The following is an 18,385-nucleotide window of genomic DNA, read 5'->3' on the forward strand; positions in this document are numbered from 1 at the left end:
CTCCGGCTGAAAATGAACCTTTGGTGGTGGATGGTCATGCATTTCCTGATGACCCGGTGGCTCGGAGTGCATATGAACCATATGCGGCGGCGATTGCAACCGGCGGCGAGTACGAGCCTTCATGAAATGTAGTAGCCTCAGCATGTCCTCCACAAACCTCAAATACCCTCCCTTCCTATTGTTTTGTTTATTATGATTTGGTTGGGCAGTAATAAGATTATTAGTGGACAATAAAACGATTATTGGAAGATAATAGTAAGATTATTGGGGGGCAATAATAAGATTATTACGAGGCAATAATAAAATTTTTGGGGGGCAATAATAAGATTATTTATTTGGATAAACTTACTAAAACTTTCAAAATTAAAAACATCTTCATTTTTCACTAATTATTGATCCATAATAAACTTGTTATTTGAGGGCAATAATATGATTATTGGGGGCCAATAATATGATTATTGGGGGACAAATAATATGATTATTTGGGGGCAATAATATGGTTACTAGATATTATTAGGGAGCAATAAATTCAGACGCAAAAATCCGATCACCAGTCCGGTATTAGGATTCCAATGAACGGTCGCCGGATTCCGTGACCGGTCGGCAGAGTCCGCGGCCGGCCAACGGTCGCCGGAGTCCGGCAAGGTCTCCGATAACTACTCTCTCTGAGTGACAAAGAAGGAGAGGGCAAAAATGTCCCAAAAATAAATAAAAGGAATAAAAAAATAATTAATTGGGTATTAGGGAAATAATCTCTTAGAGTGTTTGGGTAAGTGGGCAATTTTTATCCTAAAATTGTGTAAATGGTCATTGTCCCTAAAAATAAATAAATGAATTCCTTATACACACATAGCTCTTCTAGCGGGGTTTTTTTTTTTTTTTTTTGTCATTGTAAGGGATCTCTTGTGAGACTCACTTTTTATTCACATATTGACATTTCTACCATTCAGTTTTTAGGTATCCTTGAGTAGATTACTTATGCAAATTTTCAGCTAAATTGATTATCGTTACGGTATTAAACTAGATCAAATCAATAAACGAACCGAATCTGTGCAATCTGAACCTTTCAGGTTCACAATGGTAAATCACGATCATGAATACCTCAAGGATAATCAATTTAGTTAAAAATTTTCATTTCTCTCTTTCACAACTAAAGCAAACAGAAGAATTACAAATCCAAAGTTTGGCTAGATTTGCTGCACAATGTAAGAAAATCATGACAAAGGAACATTCAAGCTTTAAACAGACTCCCAAATCAGATCGTTCAAGGGAGCTTGCTATCACTACATTCAGCAACTCCAACTATGAGTATCATAAGTATTAGAATGTAAGAGGGATGAACTAAACCTAAAATAATTAAGAAAATTGGACATTCATCTGGAAACTTGTTTTGATTTTGATCTGATTTTTGCCCATCAATATCAGGATCACAACAGAACACAATCCACACGTGTCAGCTCTGCCTAACTCACTTGTTGCCACGCTACAAAAGTACAAAAGCGTCGAAATAATTTCAAACTTCTCATGAATCTCGGACTTTCAGTAAAACAATAAACAAAAGGACACGAAATAAAATATAAAAAATGAACCCAGTCGAAAAAAAAAAAAAAAAAAAAAGAATATTAAATACATAGAGGACTGTCCTGCAGTCTCCAATGGGAGAAGCACCAGTGCTAACTGCCACACTAGTAGGTGAAGCATACTCCAAATTCACCCGATTTCCAAGTACCACTTCCATTTTTGATACCAACTCTTACAGTGCCGCTCATCCAACCCCGATTTCGTTGCTGAGGTTGAACAAGAAGCCTGGTTCTCAGTCTGCCTTCATCAGGTTCGTCTCTGTTTCTTCTTTCCCTGAATCCAATTTCCTCACGCCAATGCTGCCCGTTTCGATTGATTCAGTCAAATTTTGATTGATTCTGTTTGGAACTGAGATATGATTTTCTGTGTTTATAGCTTGCTGTTTTCGCTAGTTTTATGGTGATCTGAAGTGAAATCATACATTCGCTATTTCGCCATATCATCTTTCTAGAACTTCTGAGATTTATGATGCAAAAGTTTTGCTTGCAGGAAGAAGTATACTAAGTTGGTTACGAAAAGTTTGATATCCAAAATGGCTGGTGATGAAGGGACGCAGGTCACTGCAGATGTCACTTCAGGAGATATGATTTTCGGGCCTATTATTGAGGATGGTGTGTTCCGATTTGATTGTTCTGCAAATGATAGAGAAGCAGCACATCCTAGTCTCTCTTTTGTTAATGGCAAGGATAGGGAGACACCGATTCAGAGTCAGAACATGCCGTCCTATATCCCAAATTTTGAACGTCTTCTTGGGCAGCAGATTGTTAAACTTGAGGTCAGTAATGAATTTACATCGTGTATTTCGTTCTCCTCATACTATCTATTTTTGTTTTCACTTTGATAATTCCTTGTGCTATAATTAACATGATGTACTTTGTTTCATCTAGCTTCCTGTTGGTACCTCTTTATACGGCACTGGGGAGGTTAGCGGGCAACTTGAGCGGACAGGAAAAAGAGTGAGTCACTTTTTGATGACCTATGCGTGGGTTATTTTCCCTTTTTTCGCTAGGTGGTGCAGATTGGTGACTGTTGTTGGAATGAAACCAGTTCAAGTTACTGGGACTGTAGATGAAACCTTTTTACTCTTTGAGTCTCTGGAGGCAATTCATTAGTAGTTCTGTTTGTTTTAGGTTTTTACTTGGAATTCGGATGCATGGGGCTATGGTTCTGGAACTACGTCATTGTACCAGTCACATCCTTGGGTGCTAGCTGTTCTTCCTTCTGGAGAGGCATTAGGAGTTCTTGCTGATACAACAAAGCGTTGTGAGGTGCTATGATTTTGTTGTCGTTGGAAGTTAACTTCAAAATATCATTGCCTGTTAGTTTATAACTTACACTTGGTGTACGTTCTTTGCTCACTGGCAGATTGATTTAAGAAAAGAATCTTTGATACGGTTCATCGCTCCATCCTCTTATCCTGTCATTACTTTTGGTCCATTTGCTACACCCAATGCTGTTTTGAGAGCTTTATCACGTGCAATTGGTAATTTCTCAAACCATTTAGCTTACACTTCTTTTTATAAGTCTGTTTCAAATGTTTCTGTGACAATTATGTATTTTCCAGTGTTAAGTTTTTGGTTCTGAGGTGTTTCTGGAAGGGGAACAAGTCCTGTATGTAGATCTATGCATTAGGATTTAAAGATTCCACTATTTAAAATTCACAAGCTCAAAAAATCTCAGAAAGAAAAGCTTCCCCATTTAATTGCTCATGATAAAAGCAGTGCAATGTGCTAAAGTAACTAGGGAATGCTTAAGGCCATTGGAGTTTGAGTTCTATAACTGTTTCTTTTCTCTTTGCCATCCCAAAAACTGTTCACACTAGGCAAAGTTGTCTGGCACTCCAAGTAACACTACAGTATGCCCTTGAACATTCCTTGTGGCACTTGCAGCTCAAAGATCAAATTTAGAACATAGAAGAAATTTAGAATATGGATTTTTAAATGATATATACAACATGGCTTGACATGAAACCACTCCTTTCTGGACAAAAAGTTGATTGGAGAATATCTGCTTAATTGGTGCATAAGTGCGTTTACATAAATGTATAAAACAAGTTAACAACCTTCAAGGGAAACTTATAGACATGACTAGAAAGTTAGTAGATTAGGTAGGCCCTAATTAGATCATGATCTTGGCAAAGTTATCTAAATGAATCATAGAATAATTGGTGGAAGTAAGAACTGGAATTGGTATAAGTCTTCCTGTTGTTTTTGCATTTAAGTCTTCAACTTTATAATTCTATGTCCAGTTAAAAAACCCTATATTAATTTGATAGAAATGATGATATTTGTAAGATTACTATCATCTTCAATATCCATGGTATCCTTGATATTTCTCAATGTGTGCCTGCAATAGGTGTAATTCTTTTCTGATATTTCATGTAGTATTTTTATGTAAGTTTCCTTATAATTTCTCTAATGTCACAATTTTATTACTGTATTTTCAGACTCTTGATATCTCAGTTACCAATAATATTCAAAAAACCTTCTTGTTACATTGATAACTGAAGGTTGACCATGAATTATAAATGTAACATAAGATATGATGAATATATATATATATATATATATATATATATTACATTTGATTGGCTGTTATATCTATTGAAGGGTCTTGAAGAGAAGACACATAGCAGCCTGAAGAAGTTGTATGTTATGTGATATGTTTAAGTGTGCAACTTATGAAAATTGAATAATCAAAGATCAGATTGAACTGTATACAGCATATATTACACAGACTATATGTTTGTCTGTAAATGCATACATCAAACATGTGAATGCAGACGTATGTGTTTATTAGTCATGGTAATCTTTGAATAAAGTGCAGTTAGTTGTTTATTATTTATTGTTAGTATAATTGTTTAAATCAGTGAAATTTTTTTCAACAGGTACTGTATTTATGCCCCCAAAGTGGTCCTTGGGTTATCAACAATGTCGCTGGAGCTATGATTCTGATAAGAGAGTTCAAGAGGTATGTAGTTGGTATTTATCTCAAGTTAGGTTCTCTCTATTACTGTATTTATGTGCCCCCCCCACCCAAAAAAAAAAAATATATTCTTCATTCGTTCCTGCACATTATATATTTGAAAGTAGGAATCTTTCACCTTACAAACTTATCAGCATTTTTTGATTTATTTGTATGGTTATCTTGTCTTGATAGGAGACAAAATTTAATTAAATAGATATAGTACAAAATGATGGACAAGATGTCCACTGGGACAGAGAACTAATATCACCTAAATCACGAATTACGAGCGCCAACCACCAACACCAACCTTAAGTGCATCAGTAAATCGATTTTCATGATCATTGACCAACTTACATTTGCAGGTTACAAGAACTTTTCGGGAGAAAAAGATTCCTTGTGATGTCGTATGGATGGATATTGATTATATGGATGGTTTTCGTTGTTTCACTTTTGACAAGGTATGTTTTCCTTTAAAGTTTCTTGATGTACGACAATTGATTGATTTCATCCTATGTACATTTCCGGAATGTCGTCATTAATCTTCTGTTCAGGTGATAATCTTGTAAAGCTTTTAATGCATTTAGGATTGGAAATTAATATCCAGAACTTCAATTTGAGAATAACTGTCAAGAGAGCAAAAAGTGCCGTGGGGCTGTGATGCCCATAAATTCCACATCAGTAAAGCTTTGGGGGGATGATTTAGCGTACATAACCACAACTAGGAGTTGACTGCATATGGTATCTTAATGCAACTCAGCCTATTGCGTAGGCGGGACACAAGGGCCATGGTTATTGGATGGCGACTCCCTATTAGTGAGGAAAAGCAGCACGGGGCCCTTGTGTACAGGGTATGCAAGTAAATAGCAACATAGCTTGCGCGCGTCCCAAATTTGAAAAGCCTACTGTCAGAAGATGCATGATTTCCTCTTGGCGGGGATGTCAAAGGTCTAAAAAAGGGGATATTTGTGCCCCTTAAGCACAGCCTAAGGCTTGAAAAATCAACTTCAGCAAGCAATTTGAGATGAGGCCTTGGTTTCTGTCAGTGGTTGCTCGTTAGAGTGCTCAAGTATTAGAAGTTGCAAATATATCATCGGTTAGCCAATTTCCATTGCTAGTAAAGTAGTTGTCCACTCTCTAATTGGACTAAGCACATTGAAGTGGAATCTCATTATATATATGTTTTCTTTATGTCAAAGCAAATCATCATCCCTAATGTGAAACTTTCTCATTGGCTCATCAGCTTGGTTCATGTATTGACTAAGCTGCTCTCTGGCTTCATTTGTCGGGTTGAGTTCTACCTTATTAGACATTGCTGAATCCTAGGCATACATTCATATTCCATAGCCTACGAGATCAAATTAGTACCCTCATTCTAAATAAAGATAAACTTTATCAATTTCGGCTTTTTGGATAGATTGGCGACAGAGTAGAACTTTTTAATGATGGGGAGGCTGTGTGGAATTCTTATGGGTCATGTTTAGATTGCGGGTCATGGGATTTGGGATTTAATTGGAACCAACTGTTTCTTCATCTTTTTTTTTTTTTTGTGGGGGGGGGGGGGGTGTATGGTATAGGCTGTTTAGCTGTATTTGATTGGTCTGTTTGATGGCTTATTTCTCATTCAATGCTGTTAATTTGTTTAGTGATTTCTCGGAGGACTGCTGGTCAGTTGTCACTGTATTTGTATTGCTGTTCCACTTTTTTATTTTATTATTATTATTTTTTATAAAGTTGGTTCTTTTTCTATAAATTGAGTGGATATATTATTCCTTTCAATGAAATGTCATTATGCTAATACCTTTCAGGACCGTTTTCAAGATCCAAAATCCTTGGTGAAGGATCTCCACCAAAATGGTTTCAAGGCAATATGGATGCTTGACCCAGGGATAAAAGTGGAAGATGGTTATTTTGTGTATGATAGTGGTTCTAAAACTGATGTCTGGATTTCGAAAGCAGATGGAAAACCTTTTGTTGGTAACTTTTCTCTTTGTATTGGGTTTGAAATTTTAACCCAGTATTTTACCGTCTTAAAATTTCCTTTCCATCTACAGGGGAGGTGTGGCCTGGGCCTTGTGTTTTCCCAGACTTTACACAGGCAAAAGTTCGATCGTGGTGGTCCAATTTAGTCAAAGATTTCATTTGTAATGGTGTTGATGGTATATGGAATGACATGAATGAACCAGCTGTTTTTAAGGTAGTTCTATAATTGCTTGATGGTGCTTGCAATTTGTTCAGTTGGTGTTGATTTTTTTTTTCCTTCAGGTTGTCACAAAAACAATGCCTGAGAGCAATATCCATAAGGGGGATGATGAACTGGGAGGCTGCCAGAATCACTCACACTACCACAATGTATCATTTATTCAACCCCAGTCTTGTGCTTTTGCTTTTTAAGTTTATTTTTTGGTTCAATGTTGTTGAACAGTTTGCTCCACTGTGCCACCCTGGCTAGAAACTTGATTTCCTCCAGTTTCGGGGTGTCTTCATGTTATTTTATCAGATTGCAGTGTGCTGCACTCATCAATGATAAGTTTCTGAACTTCAAAAGTTGTTGATTTTGCTGCTGATTAGGTCTATGGGTTGCTGATGGCAAGATCAACTTATGAAGGGATGAAATTGGGTAATGCAAAGAAACGTCCTTTTGTCCTCACGAGAGCTGGATTTATTGGTAGCCAGCGGTATGCTGCAACATGGACCGGAGACAATCTTTCAACTTGGGAACACCTGCATATGAGTATTCCCATGGTACTTCAATTGGTATGTAATTCTTTTAGTCTGGTTTCCAAAAGTGCAGAAAAATTGTAGACCTGAATTTGATTTCCTTGCCTTTTCTCTGGTTAGCTTCTCGTACAAAAATTGGTCTGTGGTCTTACAAGATTAGTATTATTTACATCCAGAAATGTACTCCAGGTCACCCACCCTTTAAGGTTGAGATTAAATGAATGTAACTTTAGTGTCTTAATCTCAACCCTTGATTATCAGATCCCACTGTAGTTGACCATATACTATCAATTATCATTCCTGATACTTTTTCATTCTCTTCCCCATAAACATATCCATGTTAATATTTTCTTAAAAGGCTGTATTCTTGTATGTTTTGATATTATCAATTTCAAGATCTTTCCTCTAAATCTTGAAAGGCTTGGTTTGGTTTTTAAAATAGATGAAGAAAAGTTCTTTCTTTCAACCAGTTACTCGTGAAAAACTACAGAATTGTTTATCAACTAGTTTGCTGCTTATCTTTATTCAACTCCTATAAGATACTTGTTAGTTTGTTTTCAGGGACTTAGTGGTCAGCCAATGTCGGGGCCTGATATTGGTGGCTTTGCTGGAAATGCAACACCTGAGCTCTTTGGAAGATGGGTGGGTATAGGTTCTCTGTTTCCCTTTTGCCGTGGGCACTCTGAAAAGGACACCGCTGACCATGAGCCGTGGTCTTTTGGGGAAGAGGTTGGTCATGCTCGAGGATTATGAATTCTTTTTCGTGGTTGTTTCTTAATTATCTTGATCAAATAATGATTGGACAAAACAAATCTTTAATAACTACTGTGCACGCTTATCATTAGTCTTCATTAAAATCTCTAAAGAGCTAAATGAATGTGTGGATAAAGGAGAGGATTGTAGTAGCTTGAAAACCTGAAGAGGGATGACTAAGAATGAAGATTTCATGGGAGGGTAGAGGGTAGCACCAATTTAAGAGAAGTTGAGGTAGATTCATTTGAGATGGTTTTGTCATGTATAGGGAGAAATAGGGATGCATTGGAATGTAATATTGAGTTGATTATAGTTTGGATAAAAAAGTTGCAATAGTAATCAGAACTTTTTCTCAAGGATAGTTATTAGAGATGTAGAAAGTATGGGATTGGATAAGTTTACCCGTCTAAGTGGAGGAGGCTACATGTCCTAGGACAATAGTTTGGGCGAGCTCTTATGTTTCCAATCCTAGGCATCAAGTAGTGAATGACTTACAATGATGACATGCATCCACTTCTATACTTCTGGAATCTACTATTTCTTCTTAGGTTTGTTATTGTTTTTTTAGATCTAGATCTACTCTGCATGCTATTGCTCAGAACTAACTTGGCTTTTCTATATTAGTGTGAAGAAGTATGCCGCTTGGCATTGAGGAGGCGCTACCACCTTATACCTCATTTATACACTCTCTTCTATATGGCTCATACGACGGGTACTCCAGTGGCAAGTCCTACATTTTTTGCTGGTGGGATTTCATGCTGTTGAATGTTGTGACTTCTTTTGGAGAAGGTGAATCTGTGCTTTGTTAAGTCACTAATTACAGGCATCCGATTCTTGTGCAGATCCCAAAGATACCAGCTTAAGGAAATTGGAGACTTCTTTTCTGTTGGGTCCAGTTCTAGTGTATGCAAGGTTCTCACCACTTTCCTATGTGTTACAGTATGAAAGTCGTTGTAGATTGTGCATTCCTATAGTCTGGCTTCCATCTTTTATGGTATCTGTACCTTGTGTTTATGCCTTCAGCAAACTGAGACTGAATTTGACATCACTTATCAAGAGAAAGGCTGGTCAATCTCCTGTGTTATTTTCTAATCTGTAAATCCTTTCTATAGAAAAGCATACTGACAATAAAAGACACCTCATCCAATGTGTCATATGGTTCTTTTCAAACAATTCATTTTTTGTTGCATGAGTGAAGATCAGAGTTTATCAAATATTATGGGTAGATATTAAGTGTTACTTCCACCTTTTATTCCCTTTGCATATTGGGAAATTAAGGAAGTGTAAATTTAAAAACGCACCCTGTGGATAAATTGCAGCATGTAGATCGTTTAATTTTTTCTAGTTTCATTAACAGATTAACTCACTGATAATGGTGAGGTTCAGTTGGAAATCCTTATTTGGTCTTTGATCCTGGAATTTTGCTTTGACATCCTATTTATCATGATCAGCACTGCGGTTGGTCGGGGGATGGATGCTTTGCAGTGCACATTGCCCAAAGGAATTTGGATGAGTTTCGATTTTGATGATTCACATCCAGTATGTATTTCTGTACATATTGATAGGCTTTGTTATTTTGTCTGTTTATTGTTAATCTCTTGTTTGCCCTCATTTCTTTGTTTCCTTTTGATTCTTTTCTGTTTATTGTAGGATTTACCAGCGTTATATTTGCAAGGTGGAGCAATTATTCCTGTGGGTCCTCCTCATCAGCATGTTGGTGAATCTAATATATTAGATGACTTGACACTCCTTGTGGCTTTAAATGAACATGGTAACAATTGAGTTGTGTTATTTTGTTTATATTGTTTGCTTCCCTGATCAATTTCTTACAGTAACATTTAGTTTGCTGGCTGTTTGAATATTTTTAAATTAAAATACTATCTATCTTTCCTAACTTTTTGTAGGCTAAAAATTTGTAGTTGGCAGCTTAATGAATTCTCTCTTCATATACAGGGAAAGCTGAAGGTGTTTTATATGAAGATGATGGTGATGGATATGAATTCCTGGAAGGAGGATTCTTGTTGACACACTATGTTGCTGAACTTCAATCATCAACACTTACTCTCAAAATTTCAAAAACTGAAGGATCTTGGAAGAGGCCAAACCGTCGCTTGCATGTGCAATTATTGCTTGGTGGAGGTGCCATGGTATGTCTGTTTCTTGAGAGACAAGAATAATGCCTGAGACTAGCATACATTAATAAAATCCCATATTAATCCTGACTTCCTCAAATAGGTTGATATATGGGGTAAGGATGGAGAGATTCTTCAACTTTCAGCGCTTTCAGAACAGGAGGTCTCGCAGCTGGTTTCTTCCAGTGAGAAACAGTACAGAACTCGTTTGGGTAAATTCTTTGATGCTCATACTTAGTCATTTATCCTGAACATAAAATATTGCTAAATGCTACTTCTTTGTCAGATGACAGTAACCTTGACTGAATTGTCTTAATGGATTGCCCAATTCAACTAAGCTTCAATAAACTATCCTTTTTTTTTTTCTCTTTTCTTTTTATTCCTTTTTTTTTTATATACGAAACTAGATTTTTCTTTTTCTTTTGACTACCACAATTAAGAATTTCCTTTTTTTTTGTTTTTTCTTTTAAAGAAAGATTAGAGATCTATCCATCTTTTTGTGATCAGCATGCATTTTACTGTATGTCCAACATCATGAGCAAATTTAACTTGAAGGATCCACTTCTTAAGTAGTTTTTTGATAATATTTCTTGTTAGTTGATAAAAGGCACAGGTGAAGAATCTGTCTGAGAGTTTTGGTGGAATTTTTGAGCCATTGTCTATTCTGTCCTCATTTTTGAATTTTATCTGCAAGAATTCTATAAATTTTTTCTAGTTGCAATCCTGGAAGTATTCCACTCATGTTCACATTTCTCCTTTGAAGTCTTCAGTAACCCCAGAAATGTTGCTGAAATGTAACAGAAGATGTTTTTTCAAAATTCACTTGATAGAATATAATGCATATATATATATGTGTGTGTGTGTGTGTGTGTGGTCGTGTGTATTTGTAAAAATCCTAATTAGGGGTCCACGGATTAATGGGTTTTAATTTATCAAATATAGAAAATGCCAAGCGTATTCCAGCAGTAGAAGTGAGTTCTGCGCAGAAAGGAATAGAGCTTTCAAGGACGCCTATTGAATTGAAAGGTGGTGATTGGGTTATTAAAGTAGTGCCCTGGATTGGTGGTCGAATCATTTCCATGACTCACCTTCCTTCAGGTAGGACTTTCTATATTATGGCTGTTTTTTTTGTACTGTTCCTTTCCTTCTCTTCATTATGTAGATATACGTCCTTACATAATTTCCATGCTCTCCGCTATGCCATGTAGTCTTTCCCCCAATATTTTAAGAATAAAAGTCCTGCATTTGTTATTAAGTTAACTTGTGTTAATTTTGATGCTTTCCATAGTTGATTTTTTCATGTGGTCATGGTTTCAGGGACACAGTGGCTTCACAGTAGGGTTGATATTAATGGTTATGAAGAATATAGTGGTACCGAGTACCGCTCTGCTGGATGTTCTGAGGAATACAATGTTATTGAGTGAGTTTCTGGAGTAGACTATTACTAGCTGCATATTTTTATAAAGCATGAATTGAAAAGAAAACCCAAGGGCATTTACTTTCCACCACTTCTCTTCGGAAGACTATCTTATATTAACTCATACTGAGATGATAAGTAAAGTGGTTTTGTATCACAGTGAAAAACTCATTGAGTTCTATATAATTGTTCATATTACCTTAGGAGCGTTCTAGAACTCCAAAAGATGTCACTGATTGGCCTAGAGGTAGACTCAAGATTAGTAAAATGGACCTTCCCTGATATCTATCCATTCAACCAGTTTGAAATCGCCCGAATGGACCTTCACCTCGATTCGGAGCCTGTTTAAGTTTCGGATGGATATATCTGTGTCCATATTAATGGCAATCATGGTAGTCTGTAGCTTGCATTTATTCTCTGAAGTCTCCTCGCAGACGAAATCCCGAGCATGCCGGGGAGGAGGAATCTCTCATGTTAGAAGGTGACATAGGGGGTGGATTGGTTCTCCAACGACAGTTATATATTCCAAAGAATGATCCCAAGGTTTTCCGGATCGACTCTAGCATTATAGCACGCAAAGTTGGTGCTGGTTCTGGTGGATATTCAAGGTTCGTTCTGGAACATCGACTTCTTTTTCCTTCAAATGCATGTGTGTGTGTGTGTGTGTGTGTGTTTTGCCTACGATTGTTTCTGTGTTAGAGCTTATATGAATGCATGTTTGAAATTTTTCTGGTGGAATCGACTACTCCAAGTCACTACAAGTACTCAGATCTCTATAATATAACTCATATTAATGAAGGTCGCTGGACACCACCTCTAAATACTTCTGAAAGCCATAAAAAGGCTGGTCCTAATGTGTAAGCCTTGATTTGGCATATTCCTCCAGTGATGGGGAACCTAATCAGATCTTTAGTTGGTCAATGTGTAGTTCTGATTTTCTGTCTGCTAGCTTCTCTCTTTTTTTTTTACCCCCTTCTCTTGTGATACTGTATCCTAATTGCTTTATTTGTTGTCAATTTATGTTTTTAGGCTGGTCTGCTTGAGAGTACACCCGATGTTCACCCTGTTGCACCCCTCAGAATCTTATGTTTCATTTACAGCCATTGACGGGTCAAAGCATGAAATTGGGCCCGAATCTAACGAGCAGTTCTATGAAGGGAATTTAATGCCTAATGGTAATTTATCTATCACTCAATCTTTTGGATTCATGAAAATGAAAAGTTGGAGCTATATCATCCTGCTCAAAGTATAGAATCACTTTTGAAACCTCTAATAGTGACAAAGTCTTTTCACTCTCTATGTTATGGTTGTGCTTGCAAAGTCTTAAGGGAAAAAGAAAAAAAAATCAAAGTAAAAAACTAAAAATGAGTAAACTTATTAAGCATACCACTTAATAGATTTACCATGGCTGGAGCTGTTGATGTTAACAAAGTAAAAAGAGTAAAATTCCCAAATTTTGTGCGAGTGGAAAACCAGTGAATGCTTATGCATTTTTTGTTTTTTCCTCCTATTTTAATATGTCGTTATAGTCATAACAAGAATGAAGAATTTAAGCTTATGGCGGTTCTTGACATGTGAAATCTTACGTAGTCAAGGATACTAAGGTAGTCAACATTGGTAAGGACTGGGACCCAAGGGAAACAGTTGCTTCTTGGTTAGGAACCACTAGGAGACTTGATTCGTTCCGGCATATTTAATTGTGACGCAAGTTTTCAAAAATTAGGTACCTGGGGATTGTGTTAGATATATCTTCCACCACATTGCAAACCCACATGCAGCGGATGCATCTTTGTAGTTGATTATTTCAGGAAGTGTACCTGCACCTTGGTGTGCTGGCCTAAATATGGCTCTGATACCATCTATAATGTTCCATGCTTGTCCAAATATATTAGTCTACTGGGAAGAAACAATTTTAACCACATATATCCTACTAGAATTTACTCTACAGTCTATTGATTGATAGACACATAACTCTACACTGGAATGAGTTCCAGTGTTTGGGAGTGTAAGGTTTATCATGACTTTATGAGTAATCTCAATATCATACATCTCTCCTCAAGGAGTGGTCATGATGTATCTTCGTACTCTGACATAGTATCAGCAATTACTTAGCAGGACAAGAATGTTAAAATAGTAAAAGCTCAAGATTAAAACATGAGGTAGTTAATACATCTTTTAAAATAAAGCCTGGTCGCATTAAACGGCATGTCACTCAATGGTTTGAATTATTAGCATTTCTGATTTGTCCTTAAAATGTGACACGGATGTAGTCACGTTGGTAAGTGAGGTGCAGTTTACAAGTTTATGTCAGTGTCAGAAACTTGAGCAAAATGAACACAAATTGTATGAGAAAGTCAAAATCTTTGCACTTTCCAAATTACTGTATCTTATATTTCTTTGTTCTTTGATCATATCATATACTAGATGCTCTGATTGATATTACAATTTACAATATCTTCTGTGAAACAGAGACTAAAAGACCTACCAATGGTTGGAATTTGAGTTGTCAACCCACAATGGTTATTTTATTAATTGTATTTTGGGCTACAAGGAAATCAGTTGCACACTTGGCAGTTGGGTTCAGTGTGCAAGCAATAATAGTTTGGGTTTGCTTGGATTTTTCTCCTACAATGGTCATCTTTGATGAAAATTGCCTTTCCTTTTTCTTGTTGCAACAGGTGAATGGATGCTTATTGATAAATGCCTTGGCTTGGGGTTATTGAATCGGTTTGAGGTCAGTCAGGTTTTCAAGTGCCTAATCCACTGGGGAACTGGTACTGTTAATTTGGAGCTGTGGTCCGAGGAGAGGCCTGTTTCAAACCAATCACCTCTTAGAATATCCCATGAGTATGAGGTGATAGATCTCTTTTAGAAAATCTGGTGTAATCAAACTCTGGCATGCTACCAAAATAAAGCGTCTGAACTTTGAGAAGCTGCTACACTGTTGGTGTGAGTGTGGCTTCAATGATGTGAGAAATGTATGTCACTGTTGCATATATTATAATACCATGGTAAATGCTTTTGACTAAAAGAGACCAAGGCATCTTTTAAATAGAAATCAGAAATCATTAGAGTATTTTATCAGTAAAGAATGTACATGTTACAAAATTAGAGAATGATTTAGTTAATAATATCAGAAAACCCCACCGACTGAAACTCTCTCTCTCCATAGAAAACCCCCGAAAGAAGGTTTCCTCTTTCCTCCCCTTCTCTTGCCAGATCTTGATCAATGTTTTGATCTGGATTCTTGGCTTGAGATTGGGGGAGGCTTTCCCTTCCGTTTTTCCTTTTGCTTCTGTTCGTTTCGGTTTTCTTTTTGGTTTTCCCTCTCTCGTTTTCTCCATGCCCACCGTGTTGGGTGGTTTTGCTCGGAGCTCGTCTCCGTTTTGGATCTGTTCGATATTTCTTGGTTTCGATCTTCCACTTTTCAGTTTCATCGGTACTCACCCTTTTCATTCCACTGTTATTGTCTTCTGCTGTGGTTGGTTTAAGTGGGGTTTGCCCACTAGTGCTCTTGGTGAAGCAACAAGGGTTTGTGTATCTTCGGATGCCAATCTCTTAGATCTCATCTGTTCTTTTCATCCGGTTTATCCGGACTCCTTTCATCCGGTTTATCCGGTTGTTGTTCCTCTGGTTTCTTGGCGGAAGAATTTCGGTGTGGTGACGATGATGATTTCGGTGATTTCTGGATCTCTGGAGGCTGGTAACCCTGAATTCGATATGGGTCTTCCCCGATCTTTTCTGTTGGAAGATTTCTGCTGCTGTTTCCCTCGCCGTGGAGTAGTGGTGGTGCTTCTTGCCGATCTGATTGCTGCTGGTGGTGTGGTGGTCCGACTTTGGGCCGATCTCTGTTCTTGTTTCTTTTATGTTGGGCTTTTGGGCCTGTGTATCCATGCTAGGAGGCCTGTTGGCCTCCTATGTACTCGTACTGTTTACTAATGAAAGTTCTGTTGACAAAAAAAAAAAAAAAAATTAGAGAATGATTCAAAATCATGAATTCGCTGATATTTATAGTGAAGTTGATTGCACCTTCAGGTTATCTATAACCATTCAGTAGCTTTTATTTAAGCTAGATACATGTCTTCAACTTATATATATCATCACGTCGGGCAAAACACAAAAACCATGTCATTTACTATCAGACTTCTTGCTCGTCTTAATACAAGGTGAGTTCATGGATTTCAATGGTAACCAATTGGAGCTGGAGATTCCTTCAGTTCACGTCCATTATAATGTATGTCCTGCAAAGCAATTCAATTGTATCAATTAGAACCAAACATAAACATATAGAACCTCTGGAGCAGCAGTTATTGAAAACAGATGTGCTAGAGTCAGGTGCGATCTTCAGTCCTTACCGAAGCGAAGTGATTGACATCTCGGTGGTGAGCCTCGTCTGCCCTAACAACTGTAACAACATCTCTCAAGGTGGAATTGGAAGGTAGCTGCCAATAATCAATAGCAATAGCTGGAGCTGGAACATTCTCAATGTTACCTTTGTCTAATTCCTTGAGGAACTCGGTATATGAGTGAATTGCTTCCTCCTCAAGATATCCAACCATTCTATGAGCAAACTTGGGTGAAATCATATATCCCAAGAAGTACGCATTGAAGAAAACACCTTGAACGGCAAATACAAGCGCGCGCTCATACCACCAGGGCTTGGCGACTTCCATGAAGGTCATGAGGTGCATACGCTCGTTCTCGGCTTCTTCTAGAAGAGCTTTGATCCATCCGCCACTGTGCTCAAATCGCCTAAGCAATTTGCAGTGCAGCAGCATCCCTCCTACCATTCCAGGCACTGCTGCCACTGTCTACAGCATCATTGCCCTGCACGCATATCGCCTCTGCATATAACAACGATGCAGCATATACTCAAAAAAATAAGTCACTACCAATATGTGACAAATCATAAAAAGGACCAAGCAAATTAAAAGTTGATAATACCTGGAAGAATAGGTCGGTAGGCCAGCGGAGAGACTTGACCGTCCAGTACGCCATTTTGTCGATCAAAGTTGTAGGCACGTGATGCTTCTGGAGATCTATCGTGGTGTCGGCCTTGTACGTCTCCCATGGCTTCAAATTTCACCAAATCAATCACAGAGATTAGTCAAAAATTAATCTCATCAAAGAAAAGAGATATAATTAACAATTCGTCAAAATCGACCATTGATTAGTAATTAACATACTCTGAAGCAATTCCATTTCCATTCAGTACCATCTTGCTTGGTAATCTTGTTCGGTCCTACCCCCCAGTAGCTGGTGATGGCCTTCTACTCATCGTCCTTATTACCACCACCGTGTCCGGCAACCGAAACGGCGGAGTTGCTATGATCAGCCTCCTCTTGCTGCTTCTCCTGACGGCCGAGAGCCAGGGTGCTACCACTGCGTACCCTCTGAACGGGGTAAATGATGCTGCCGTTGTTCCACCATGCGCCCGCGGCCGCATCCTTTAGAGGAATGATTATGAAGGACAATTGTTTGGCCGCGGGCGCATTATTGGTGGCAGCTCTGGCTGCCGTGGAGAAGAGGCGCACAATTGCTACGTGCGTCGCCGACTTCGCCATCTGCCTGCACGCTTGCGTGCGAGTCATCGCCATCATCTTGATCAGTCTATCTGCAGGTTTTGGAATCAGAACGAATGACAGAAGACTAGAAGAAGAGTTTTAGTTTGGTTTTCAGGGTTTAAGGCTTTTGTGAGGGTTTAAGAGAGAGTCGGCTCTAGGGTTTACTAGCGTATAAGCCCGCTCTATGCTGAAAAACAACCTTCATCCTGAATTCAAAGAAATGTTACTGGATGTTTAAACGATGCTAGTATTCTAACCAAACTTGTGTATTTACATTTTCCAAAAATAGTTACTCTAACCAAAGTCATTCTTTACAAATAACAGAAGTGAATAATTCTAACAAAAATATCCCACATTTCCAGTTTGAGCTAACTATTTTACATTAGTTCTTTCGATGTCGTCAGTTGTAGTCCTCTGTTGACGCATCTTCCGTGGTAGTGAGTAGCTCATTTGCGATTTGATCTGAAGGGCTGTCACTGAAATGTATGAAAGTCATGTTAGTAATGACTTTTAAAAGTTGCAGACACTTGGAAGCTAGTTCATATAACAGAAAATGCTTGCTTTGAAAGTGTCTTCAAAGCAGAACTTTAAACAATATGCTGAAGAATAAACTAATAGTGTCTAGAAATACTGTGTTCATTAGTTCACGAATATAGATAACAGAAAATAAAAACTCAACTAACCCCTTCTTATTAGGCAGTATGAAACTATATGAAGTACATTGACAACATATATTCTCAAAGATTTAAACATCGAGTTAAATACTAATAAAAAAATGTGAACATCAATCGAGAAATGTACACTAAAGCTAACATCAAAACCCCGATAATAATAATAATAACAATAAATAGATAAAAAATAAAAATAAAAAATAAATAACCTTCCAGATGTAAAGACAATCCATCCTTAAAAAACTTCTCGCTAGCTCCACCTGAGAAAAGAAAAGGTGACTGTCATTATTTGTGAATGAAATGCAATCTTAAATGGAAAAGAAGTGGTTTATTCATGAACAATCTAAACTGAATAGAGACACGATAAAATTATTAAAAGAGAATGAGACCAGGGTATATTGTACGACACAAACTGTGATTGAGTTTGACAAAAACCAAGTTCATTTGCCTACTTATGCTGCGATCCTTATTACTGAAGACACAGGTTGGTTTATAAACAGTGAATTTTTTTATAATTGGCTTAATTATTTTGTGATTTCATTCACAGGGGGTGGAGAAGATCTTATAGTTGGTTTTAACTTA

At 37.5% G+C, this 18,385-nt stretch overlaps 2 protein-coding genes across 2 annotated transcripts; one reads left to right on the plus strand and one right to left on the minus strand.

The window, feature by feature from the left end:
- The first annotated feature begins 1,616 nt into the window (after positions 1–1,616).
- On the plus strand, positions 1,617–14,599 carry LOC112176448 (alpha-glucosidase 2). Its single transcript, XM_024314375.2, has 23 exons — positions 1,617–1,831; positions 2,071–2,356; positions 2,469–2,537; positions 2,712–2,849; positions 2,947–3,064; positions 4,469–4,551; positions 4,911–5,006; positions 6,354–6,522; positions 6,600–6,742; positions 6,811–6,897; positions 7,117–7,302; positions 7,828–7,995; positions 8,644–8,764; positions 8,862–8,931; positions 9,471–9,558; positions 9,670–9,790; positions 9,973–10,166; positions 10,255–10,363; positions 11,094–11,249; positions 11,469–11,571; positions 12,003–12,176; positions 12,598–12,743; positions 14,247–14,599. Exons 1-23 carry the CDS (start codon positions 1,656–1,658, stop codon positions 14,438–14,440), a joined length of 3,195 nt encoding a protein of 1,064 aa, XP_024170143.1. The 5' UTR covers positions 1,617–1,655; the 3' UTR covers positions 14,441–14,599.
- Positions 14,600–15,699: 1,100 nt separating this feature from the next.
- Positions 15,700–17,147, minus strand: LOC112176452 (ubiquinol oxidase 2, mitochondrial). Its single transcript, XM_024314380.2, is given in 4 exon segments — positions 15,700–15,809; positions 15,924–16,412; positions 16,513–16,641; positions 16,755–17,147. Coding segments are annotated over 4 exon segments (1,056 nt in total). The 5' UTR covers positions 17,133–17,147; the 3' UTR covers positions 15,700–15,749.
- Between the last annotated feature and the right edge of the window lie 1,238 nt (positions 17,148–18,385).

This window comes from Rosa chinensis, chromosome 7 (assembly GCF_002994745.2).
Source record: "Rosa chinensis cultivar Old Blush chromosome 7, RchiOBHm-V2, whole genome shotgun sequence".
Classification (NCBI taxonomy): Eukaryota; Viridiplantae; Streptophyta; class Magnoliopsida; order Rosales; family Rosaceae; genus Rosa; species Rosa chinensis.